General features: G+C 38.9%; 1 protein-coding gene across 1 annotated transcript; it reads right to left on the bottom strand.

Annotated features, from left to right (window-relative positions):
* Positions 1–310: 310 nt before the first annotated feature.
* PRPF38B (pre-mRNA processing factor 38B) lies at positions 311–12,123 on the bottom strand. The gene is made up of 6 exons (XM_032803733.1): positions 11,735–12,123; positions 6,212–6,280; positions 5,751–5,902; positions 5,607–5,667; positions 2,641–2,864; positions 311–2,329 (listed from the first exon to the last, which is right to left on the bottom strand). Exons 1-6 carry the CDS (start codon positions 12,017–12,019, stop codon positions 1,567–1,569), a joined length of 1,554 nt encoding a protein of 517 aa, XP_032659624.1. The 5' UTR covers positions 12,020–12,123; the 3' UTR covers positions 311–1,566.
* Between the last annotated feature and the right edge of the window lie 269 nt (positions 12,124–12,392).

Genomic DNA, 12,392 nt, shown 5'->3' with positions numbered 1-12,392 from the left:
GGTGACACAAACCTCAATTTTTTATCATCTTCAGGTCACTCAAACCACAAATGATCCACCTTTCAACAATCTGAAACCCTGAGTTTAACCTGGTTAGTCTTTATATGTTGACCTACTACTTTGAAGTCCTGGTCCATACATAGTACCATTTCTCTTTAGATCAAGGTATATAGAAATCCACACATAGATCTTTTTAAATAGCATTGAACATACGGGGAAAAGCTGACACTCAGCACAAAGGAGTTAATCCAGTGTTTATTCCAGACCCATGGTTCTCCTCACTCAATGTACAAGTCATAAGAACAACCTATCAAGCAGAACTGGACTTTTATTATATGATTTTTCAATAGTGCATTTTGGTATTACCTCCTATTAGCTAACCTGTTTTAAAAACTTATTTACTTTTCCCACTGCTGGAGATGAAATTTTCAGCTCAGAACAGCAATCTTTATTAGTTGTAGAAAACATTATGAATTAAAAAAGGACACTATCAAGGTATTTCTTATTTTAAATGTTTTTCCATTTATAAAAATGCTTTGGAAGCCTGAAACTCAAATGTGTTTCTTGGCAAAAATTCTCCTTCCTACCTCCCTCCTCCATTCTCACACACCTTTGTTAGCCTAGGATTATGATGAGTGACAGGTTGACAGCACTGATTTTTTTTAAAATCAAAACAAACTGAAGAAAGGGTTGAAAAGAAGAGCAAATTTACATGGACTTTTTAAACAAGAAATAAAAAATGCATAGGTAGTTATGGTACATGCTTACCAACCTTAACAGTGTCCCTCTGAGGTAGCATTTCTAAGAGGGTTACTAAATAAGCCATAGCATAATCTAAATCCCTGCATTAAAAATTGCTACCTGCTTGAAAACCTACTCTGAATATAACACTTTGTTGGGGATTAAAACATAATACATTTTAAAAAGCTTTCTAAGACTGTAGATACAATGGACACAAGTTAATTCTAAGTCTTCAGTCCTTATGTACATCATATGCACATAAATATTTGAGCTATAATACATAATCAAGACCCACCCCCAAAGCTTCTGTCATACTATTATGCAAAGCACAGCCATGCTAATTTCTAGATATAAACCATAATTCCACATCTACAAAACAAAAGTAGAATTAGTGGCAGTTTATTGCCTTATATAAATTTAACCAACATGGTAACCATACCAAAGGAATTAAAACATTTTCAGGACATATGTACAGACTGTACATTTGAGAAACATTTGAACAATAAAAACGCAAGAACAATCTTTGCATTATGAATTAAACTAAACACATGTGTTGAAACCATCAATGCATCAAATGGGATTACAAAGGCACTTCCCTACCCAACATAGGAAATGACAACCTGCAGCCTAGAGGGAGGTTGAAAAAAGAGTGCTCAACTACTGCACAATCTCAACTTTAAGAAAAAAATAAGCAGGATTTAATCAAAAAGATTTATAGGATTCAATGTGATCCACTTTTCACTGAGTTCACACAGTCTCATCTTTGTTTTTATGTTGCTTTTCTTGGCTCTCTCGTTCTGTACTTTGGCTCCTTCGACAATCCTGTTAGTCTGAATGGTCCTTGCTATCACTGTGATCACGTTTAAGGGATCGTTCTTTGCTTCTACTATGCTTTCGGGATCTCTCTTTGCTGGGACTGTGGTCTTGTTTTCTGGACTTTTCAACACTATCGGTTCTTCCTCTGCTTCCACTTCTACTTCGTTTATTTGATTTATCTTTACTTTCATTTTTATGTTTACTTAATTTCTCCTTGCTCCTGCTTCTACTGTGCTTACCTGTATTCTTACTTCTACTCCTACGCTTTCTCTCCCTGCTTCGACTTCTGCTATGTTTTCTGTCTTTTTTGGAATCTCTCTTATCATCCCTGTGCTTCTTTTCATCCTTGTCATCTTTGTGTCTTTTCTCTTCTATTTCACCCTTACTTTTCCTGTCTCTTGACCGCTCCCTTGATCTTTCTCTTTCATTACCCTTTTCCTTGTCATAGTCTCTATCTTTTTTCCTGCTTCGTTCATTTTCTTTCTCCCGCTCTCTATCCCTGTCTCTTCTATCTCCCTTTCTACCACGACTTCGACTACGGCTTCTGTGTCTCTCTCTGCTTCTGCTTCGTCTCCGCTCTAATGCATGATCAGTACTTCGTGATCTTCGCCTCTCTTTTTCTCTCTCTTTAGCTTCACGTTCTAATCTCTGCCGTTCTCTCTCCCGTTCTAGTTCTCTATCAAAACTAGATGATCCATGGCCTTCCCGATGATGACTTCTGCTTCTGGATCTTCTAGGAGACCTCCTGGGGCTCACAGACCTTCTTGGAGACCTACATTAAAAATAAAGGATTTACCAGTTGAAATTTTTAACAATGAGCTCTCTGGATTTTTCCAGATTGTGTTTTATGAATCTTCCCGTTCCACATGCTAGCCTTAATTGTCAAACATTATGCGTTTATTTCAATATAATTTTATTATTTTATTCATCAGTATTACCATCAATCAACAATTTTGATTGATTGGTTTAGAAACATTAGTTGTCCCAGCAAAGGTAGAACACTATTTTTTCTGGTAATACAAAGTGTAAGGCACTAGACATTGGCTTTTACAATTGCACTATTTTGAAAAGATAATGTATAACCTTGAACGTCTACGCTCTGCATGTCGGTCTATTTCTTCCACTCCCTCCTTGGCATCCTTCTTGATTTTTCTAGGTCTGGTTTTTATTTGCTGATCAATGTTTTTCTGGACTGGAACAGGAATTCTTGGAAACAATGTTGAAAACCATTCGAGCTTAGTAAGAAAGGAACGAAGCATCTCCCCAATGGTCATAACACAACCCCCACCTGCCTTCACATCCAGGTCCTACAAAACACAAAGGAAAAATATCCTGACTGTCAAAAAAGTTCTTTGATTATTTTAAACAAATGCTGATATATTTATTGCCATCTTGAAGTCTCATAATTATGAAAATTTACTAGTTTCATACTTTAATACATGTTCCAGAAAAAATTCCAATTCTTGTACCCTTTGGATTTGGCAACAAATGTTGTTACAGATAGGGAGTGGGACTTAATACACATGCATGCAGGTCCATAGTAAGCCTGCAGCCATCTGGATGTTAAGGGATTGTCTCAATGAATAGATTAAGGTGTAATCCTCTTACTCTGTCTAGTTGAATGGTATGATCTTGTATCTTATTTAAATGCTACAAAACTGAGAATTTCTTTGTAAGACTATATTTAATACCTCATTTTATAGGTGCATGACGGTACACGGTGATAGCCAACACTGTGGTCTATCCACATAAGAACTACTTCGCTTCCTGTCTATAAATGATCATATAGAAAGTTGTAATACAAAATGGCGTCCTAACAAAATTGGAAGCAATAGCAAACCAACTGCCATGAAGCAGTGAGGTTTCTAATTTAGAAATATGTAAAAAAATAAATAAATGAACAAATAATTGGAAACGCATAATCCATGATGACCATTGTCTCTGAAAAGGGTCATTACCGCATGAAGGCCTTCTTGCTATGCCCTCTCACAGCTCAGGACATGTTAGTCAGCTATTGTCAAGTCCCAAACCTATAGTGCAAGCACACAAGGAAAGTGAGATTTGTTATCTAAACATGAAGAGAAAATCTAAATGTAAAACTGCTTGCACTCACACACATTTAAGTGTTCAGATATACAGTATTTCCAAATATAATCGTTGCACAGAGATCTAAAGAAGAAAACAACGAGTTAGCTTATATGTAGCACCTTGCGAGTATCTACATGGTTAAACAGAACAAACATTAGAAGCATTTAGAAAAATAACCGTGGAACAGAAAGAGGCCTTCTGTTGCAAGAAAGTGTGACAATGTTGAACAGCTTCAACATATTAGATTTATGGACTAGAGTAAAAATTTAGAGGTTAAAATTATCCTTCTTATAAACGTTTACCGTATCTTTAAATGAGTTTGTGCAACACTGGCAAAAAAAAAAATGCATATGAACCAGCTGTAAGTACTTCCTCCTACATAAAGAAGAACTAGGGAAGTGGCAGAGAGAGACTGGTTCTAATGCATCCTCTAACATACAGTTTTGGAGAGATAGGAGACATGAAAGTATGCCACTATTCAAAACATTAGAGCAAAAATCGTGTAGTATGTCATATGTATAAACTAAAAGTAGGGTCTTTACTATTAAAGACACCAATTAAGGCCTGCAAGTTCACTCATTTTCTTGTTCAACTTGTCCTATGAAGGAAGTAGCTTATAGGACTTTGGAATTGAAGCCTCCCCCAAAAAAGTTACAAGGCAGTACTTTACTTCTTGGATATGAATATTAACTATATTTCTATAAAGCAGCACCCACCTGGAGGGAGGGAGAGGGGAGAGAAGGAATGCTAACTATGAATTATGCGATCACCCCACAGCTGAATTCTTAATTAAGGAATATTTTGATCACATTACAAATATACAATAACACAGGTTTACCTGGATTAACAAATGTCTCCTTTGTACAGTATTTGATGCTTAGTATGAAAGTAGCTGTGTAAAATAAATATACTGCGTTGTAGTCATGCGTATGTATTACACTGCATTTTTATTAAAAATAGGGCTTTTCTGTAAACATGAAGTTTGATATTTCTTGTAATATAGGGTGTTAGTCTCAACCAGTCAAGGAAAATATGTTCTTAAATCTAGTAAATAACTTCAGACTCAAACTCAGTATACACTACATATTACTGCAATTTGAGGATTGTGTATTTAAAATCCTCTAACCTAGAAATATGTTACGTATGCTCCCACTCAATTTCTCTAGCCAGGAATTTTGGGATAAGAGACAACAATAATTCCCATAACACACTGCAATCTGTTTGACTGAAGGAGTTCAGAATTTAGCACTTAAAATTTCCTCTTGTTACTTCATGGATCAACATGAACATTCAGACAAGTACAGGTGGCACCATCCTATCCAGTAATTAAGTTGCTCGCTTCTGGTTAGTGTAGTTTAGTTTCTAGTGACTTGGGATATAATAGCCACAGAGATGAGCTGATAAAGTTTTGCTGTAAAATTGTTGATCCCAAATCACACACCTCTTTCCATCTGAAGTACAAGATTAAATTTTTCAATAATACACAATACATACATTTAGGAGCCTAATCTCTCAAATGCATTTTTGAAAGTCCTGGCCATAAACACTTATTTATTGTGGTCTGTTTAACATATTCTTTTCTCTCCTCCTTTTTTTTTTTAAAAACGTGTAACAGTATAGAGTATAAAGCCATTAGAGACACCACCATGCAGCCCAAAGGTCTTACTTTAAAGAAATTCTTTAAACTGTTTTCACATCGGTTTCTAACATATGTCATAAAGTTTAAAATGATCACTAGTCTTAGCCAGCGGAAAACTAAATTAAATCTTTTGAACACAAAAAACAAAGTTTGTTTCCGGATCAGACACATTCCCCCCATTAATCTATTAGTGTAATTAAATTAAAAGAAAATCACAACATGAAGATGCTCAAACTACAGGAAAATGTATCAAAACTTTTAATCTAAAAAAGCAGCATGAAAGGAAACAAAAGAAAACAAATTATTACCCTCGCTGACATACCTCTTCATCATCAAGGAACGATTCAAACCAGTCCCATAGATCAGTAGGAGGCTGTGTGTACCTTGAAGTACAAAGAAAATGTGTAAATTTAATACAATTTTCTGTGTATTAAACTAGTTTATAGTTAAATACATTGCTACTCACCTAATATACATAAATCCAAGAGCCCTAATATACGGAGAATCTGTGTGTGTAATGAGGCCCATCACTTGCTTACGAGTGAGTTTCAGAGTAAATAATTTGTATAGTAGGCAAAAAGCTGTAGACACAATTCCTCCAGTTCCAACACCTCGCACCTTCAGTGACAGAAAAAAAGATATTTAAGATGTTTAACACAGACAGTCGCTAAAACATTACTCCAGATTTTCAGTGGCAGAAGAATAAGAATTAAGCTTTTCCACCGGAGAAAAGCAAGAATACTGCTTGCCTCCCCAAACTCAAAACTTTCAGAGGCAAAGAGGGTCTCTCAGTCCTCTGTAATTTGGAAATGTGTCATCTACATTCTGATCCAATACTCAAGTCTCATGTGTAGACAAGACTGGGATATTTCAAAGGTGTTTATTTATCACACAAAAGTATTTAAGAAGGCACGTACTTCTACTTACCCCTCCGCACATCCCTGTCTGGCCTGCTGTTTTTCTGCTCCCTTTCTCCCATGGTTCAACATGTGTAACCTGAAAGCGTGAAAAAGATTACTATCACAGCCATCACATTTATCTTCACAGATTATCTACAAGTACATAAAACAATCATGACATGCCCAAATACAGTTAAGTTCATAAAAAAATTTCCTAAACCAATTCAGTAGTGCTCATCAATTCATACCAAATTAAAGGCAAGCTGGATACTTCAGCAAACAAACAAAATATCTGGTCTTTTTGTGACCACGTTACCCAAGATTTTAATAATCTTTCCTCAAAAGCTAAAAAAAAAAAAAAAAAAAAAAAAAAAAGTAAGTAACTGTTTTTATATTGCACTGCAGTCTCCCCCAAGTATTTATCTAGGGATAAAAACAATCATTACTATGGTCAATGATGAGTAATTCCACTTAAACATACTATTACCATTATGCTTGTTAATAGAGCATTTTAGTCTGTGGTACTTACTGCACATGACTATGGGGTACATACTCCACTATTTACGCAGTTTAATAAGATTAATATTTTCTTATTCTCTCCTTATTATAACCTAAATCTAAGACAATGAGAAAAAACAGCTATGAACTGTAATATTTTAATCTAAAAAGCTAATGGCTTTTTTGTAGTTTGTGACGATTCTCTCAGATAACGACCTGCTCTCCATACTAAACAATGGCGGCAGATTTAGTTTTATGAAACGTTTTAGCATAGTACAAGTACATCTTAAAACAAAATTAGATGATCAGTGCTAGAACTAAGTTGACCAATACCGTCCTTGGACTCTTGTAATCAGAGTCAGACACAACGATCTGCTCAAGTTACATTAGAAATTGAGCAATTCATAGAGGGAGTAATCACTTGGTTACACAGGTAAGTAAATTTATAAACTCATCAATTTAACATGGGTCAGTTCCACTACCTGGTTCAGAAACTGGAAGACAAAAATCCACAGGTCTTACACTGACGCTGTGTAATGCTCAGGTCCAAATATAAAATGGTAAAATTTTACTTCACTTGACACTTCAGAATTAGGGCTGTCAAGGGCTTTAAAAAATTAATCGCAATTAATCACACTTTTAAACAGAACAACATTTAAATATTTTGGGATGTTTTCTGTATTTTCAAATATATTTCAATTACACCACAGAATACACAGTGTACAGTGCTCACTTTATATTTATTATGAATATTTGCACTGTAAAAAATAAAAACATAGTATTTTTCAATTCACCTAATACAAGTATTGAAGTGCAATCTCTTTATCATGAAAGTGCAACTTACAGATGTAGGGTTTTTTTGTTACATAACTTCACTCAAAAAACAAAACAATGTAAAATTTTAGAGCCTACAAGTCCAATCAGTCCTACTTCTTGTTCAACCAATTGCTCAAACAAGTTTGTTTACATTTGCAGAAGATAATGCTGCCTGCTTCTTGTTTACAATGTCACCTGAAAGTGCGAACAGGCATTTGCATGGCATCGAAGGATAATTACATGCCAGATACGCTAAAGATTCATATGCCTCTTCGGGCTTTGGCCATTGTTCAAGAGGACATGCTTCCATGCTGACGACGCTTCTTTAAAAAGAGTTAATTAAATCTGTGACTGAACTCCTTGGCGCAGAATTGTATGTTTCCTGCTGTTTTACCTTCATTCTGCCATATATTTCGTATTATAGCAGTCTCAGATGATGACCCAGCACATGCTGTTCATTATAAGAAAACTTCTACTGCAAATTTGACAAAACACCAAGATGATACCAGTGTAAAATTTCTAAAGCAGCTGACCCAAGATTTAAGAATCTGAAGTGCCTTCCAAAATCTGAGAGGGATGAGGTGTGGAGCATGCTTTCAGAAGTCTTAAGAGCAACACTGATGCGGAAACTACAGAACCCGAACCACCAAAAAAAGAAATCAACCCTCTGTTGGTGGTATCTGATTTAGATGATGAAAATGAATATGCATCTGTCTGCACTGCTTTGGATCATTACTGAGCAGAACCTGTCATCATCATGGACACATGTCCTCTGGAATGGTGGTTGAAGCATCAAGCGATATATGAATCTTTAGTGCATCTGGTACGTAAATATCTTGCAATGCCGGCTACAATAGTGCCATGAAAACGCCTGTTCTCACTTTCAGGTGACAAATGTGAACAAGAAGCAGGCAGCATTATGTTCTGCAAATGTAAACAAACTTGTATGAGCAATTTGCTGAACAAGAAGTAGGACTGATTGGACGGGTAGGCTCTAAAGTTTTACATGGTTTTGTTTTTTTGAGTGAAGTTATGTAACAAAAAACTCCTACATTTGTAAGTTGCACTTTCATGATCAAGAAATTGTACTTCGGTTCTTGTATAAGTGAACTGAAAAATACCATTTCTTTTGTTTATTTGTAATAAAAAAATAATAGAAAGCACCGTATACTTTGCATTGTGTTGTAACAGAAATCAATAAATTTGAAAAAAAACGTAGAAAAACATCCAAAAATATTTAATGAATTTCAATTGGTATGCAACTGTTTAACAGTGTGATTTAATCACAATTAACTTTTTTGAGTTAATCACATGAGTTAACTATGATTAACCGACAGCCCTACTCAGAATTATTTAAGAGAACCTGTGAAATAAAACTTTGAATACATGCATAAAGCATGCTGAAATCCAATGAAGTAGTCCAAGGTTTATCTTACAGTCAAACAGCTAAATCACTGTTGACAGCAGCCATCTTGCTAAAAATGTGAACTTGTCTCATACCAATAACAACATGAAAACCCATTCAACCTGCTTTATCATATACAGCCTACATATTACCAGCAGCACATTTGAAGATCTCAGAAATACCAAGTACCATATAAATTATACTGAAAGAATATTTCATATTATTCACTGTGAATTGTACCTTTTATCTCACACAGCAAGGCACTAATGGGTTGAATAAAGTAGTTCTCTTTTCAGTCACAGGACAAGAACCAAATAATAAACAGTGTACACAAAAAGATGTTCTTCAAATTTGATTTGTATTACAGTAGTGGCTAATGGCCCCAACCAAAACCAGGGCTCCGCTGTGCTAGGCACTGTACAAACACATAGTAGGAGACAGTCCAGATCCCGATGCCTGTGCTTAACTTGATGGGACAACTCAGAGTGCCTAAAGTTGAGTGTGTGCAGGATCAGTACCTAAATGTGTAAAACAGTAGGAGAAAGGAGGTGCACCAGTTTACAGTGCTGAACTGAAACACACACATATTAGGGGACAGATTTTAAAATTAACTAATTCGGGCATCTAAACAGAGGCCAGATTTTGAGTAGTACTCAACAGCCAGTAGTTCAGAGTGTGACTCCCGGTCAGTTTTGCCAATAGGTCAGCACTCAACATGATGAAATCTTAAAAATCGAACTATTTTGGTGCCAAAATGGAAACAGAACTCTTTTGAAAAATAGGGCCATAACTGATTTGACCACTATTACTCAGAAAGTGTGTGGCAAAGCAGAGAATTAAATCCAAATCTTTTGCGTCCAATCTACTGTGCTCCAGTGTCTTATCCACAAAAAAATCCTTTTTAATCACACCCACTTTACATGTAAATACCAGGTAAGAATTCTGTTAGTTTCAATCCAACTAAGAACCTCTATGCCATAAACATCTAAATATTTTTAAACATCAGGAACCCCATTTCTGTGTGTCAAATTAATCTACTAGACATTTTTATTTAAAGAAGAATGGAAAATATATTTCCTTTAAAGGTTTACACAGACTGAAGTTAAATAATGACCAACAGTCCAAAACTACAGAACAACCTCTTTTCAACATGAATATGCAAACTATTTCAACTACTCTAATTAAACTTTAGAGAGTATTTAATTTAGTACAAAGCAATTTGTATGTACTAATTTTAAAATATTTTTTAATATATCTAAAATGTGACTATGGAAAACACCTTCTCATTCCAGATATGCTATTCAGTATTTAACCTCAATGTAGGTGACAAAAATAGTCTTTACATCCTTTCACTTCCATTAGTCCTATACTTTCAGCACAGCTCCAGGAAAGTGAAGTGGGCTCTGTTACTTCTTTCGCATCAACAGGATTGGTTTATGGAATCCCAATTGATTATTCCTATGCAATCTCACTGACTGTAATGAGTAACACATGTAATTGAGAACAATAATCTGGTCTCCAAAATCTGTGTTACTGGAAATTATGCATGATAAGGAAAGAGTCCATCTTGACTCTCAAGAGACTAGGTTGAGTTAACAGCACTCTAGCATTTAGGGGAAAATGCCATCCTCTTTAACCAGTAAACTGAGCAAACTTGATACAGAAATAATTGACACACAAACATGGAATCACACACAGTTGTTATTACAGAATCACTTTTGAGAACACTATTCTTTAAGCAATGGACTTACCTATGAATAATGTTTTGAGCCAAGCAAGCAAGTAATAAAGCTTATTTCCAATTATATTTACACCCACTTAGTGATAACGCAAATGAGGAGTACGGTCAATACACGCCAGAAGCATCAATATTTTCCAGAGTACAAATGACTGAAAACAATGGCCTAAATAACCCTAAAGTTGTACACATTAGCAGGACAATGTATGTAATTCTGTTGATGAGCATTAATTTTGCATACCTCTACCTGGTACCCTGGCTTGATGGAAGCCTCGCAGCAAGACTGATTCAATCCTGCTAACGAAACAAGAACTGAGACAAGGATGCACCGAGGAGTTCATTTATCTCCCCAGCACAGCCAGACTAATGCCAACGCTGATCTCGTTTCAATACCTGGATGCCCCAATCTCTAACTGGAGAGCAAGGCCACACGCAAGCTCCTATTGGGAACAGTGACTGGCACCGCCATCCCTTTTACACCCCAGCAGTACAACGTACTAGCAATCGCTCGGTGATGGGGGCTGGCCGTGGCCCGGGGCACAAACTGAGGAGATTCCGATGCTCTGCGCACTCAGCAGACAGGCTCCCTTTCAGAGACGGGCGCGCGTGCTTCAACCGCTGCACATGGTTTTTACAGCTTCCTATTCACCGTGTTCTCGGACTCGGCTCCACGCGCCCTTGTGCGGGAAGGCCGCGGATCCCCGCGCCCGGGGCCCTGAGGAGAGGCTGCAAGCGGCCATTTCATCTCCGCAGCGCTGACAGCCCCCGCGCCCACCATTCCGCTCAGCACCGGAACGCTCCACTGAGCCCAGCTATGCGCAGGGGGCAGCCCCTGCCCTCCCCTGCTCACGCGCAGGGAAGGTGGATGCCGCCCACTGCTGGGCCGAGATAAAGGACAAGGGGACCCCGCCACCCGGAGCGAGGGCGGGCTGGGAGGAACCCGCGGGCCGGAAGCGCCCCCAGTCCCGCACCACAGCCGCTCCCCCGAAGGAAATGGGCAGCACGCAGACGAGCGGGAAGGCCTCGGGGGAGCCAGCTGGCCCAGGCCCCAAGCCGCTTCCACGATGGTGCCTCCCCGCCTCCGCTGGCCTCACCTTGAAGTAGATCTCGTCCACCACCTCGTGGTAGGTCTTGAGCTCGTAGAGCTGCACCTTGAAGTAGGGTGAGGAGAGGATGTTGGTGAGGATCATGGGGTTTAGGTTCATGGTCTTCTCGTTTCCCCACAGCGGCAGCACGTTGCCTTGCTTGCCCGAGGCCGCCGGTTTGGGGGCCCCGCTCTGTAGCGGCGGCTGAGCCGGTGGGAGGGATCCGGCCTGGTGCTGGGCCGCCTGCTGCTGCTGGCAATTGCCGGCGCCTGCCGCGGGGCTGTTGTTGGCCATCGTGCCACGGCGGCTCAGTGCTCCGGCCGGGGCGGGGAACTGACTCGCGGCACCGAAAGACGAGTGGTCGAGCCGGGCGCTGTCTCCACTAACTGCCAACAAGATGGCGGGCCCTGCGGAAGTGACGAGTTCGTGTTCCGGGACCGACCGCACTGCCGACCAATCGTACCGATCCGGCCGCTGTGACCCCAGAAACCCCGGTGCTGAGAGAGCTGGGATGGCGCCGTTTCCCTGTGCTGAGAATTAGGGCCCCTCCTGGTCAGGGAGATGAGTGACTCCGCGGGGCCCCCGCTCGCAGCGGGTAGAGAATCCGCAAGGCGGGGTCTCTCCGCGCTCCTTAGCTGTCGCTGTCTTAGGGGCTGTGCAATCATTT

This window comes from Chelonoidis abingdonii, chromosome 7 (assembly GCF_003597395.2).
Source record: "Chelonoidis abingdonii isolate Lonesome George chromosome 7, CheloAbing_2.0, whole genome shotgun sequence".
In the NCBI taxonomy this organism is placed as follows: domain Eukaryota; kingdom Metazoa; phylum Chordata; order Testudines; family Testudinidae; genus Chelonoidis; species Chelonoidis abingdonii.
This window is presented reverse-complemented; position numbering and strand designations above follow the sequence as displayed.

Excerpts from the sequence above, each read along its gene's own strand:
- PRPF38B (XM_032803733.1), bottom strand. The coding sequence starts at position 12,019 with ATGGCCAACAACAGCCCCGCGGCAGGCGCCGGCAATTGCCAGCAGCAG. Across the intron at positions 2,865-5,606 it reads CGTTCCTTGATGATGAAGAG|GACCTGGATGTGAAGGCAGG; the intron begins GTATGTCAGCGA and ends TGTGTTTTGTAG. Across the intron at positions 2,330-2,640 it reads GCAGAGCGTAGACGTTCAAG|GTCTCCAAGAAGGTCTGTGA; the intron begins GTTATACATTAT and ends TTTTTAATGTAG.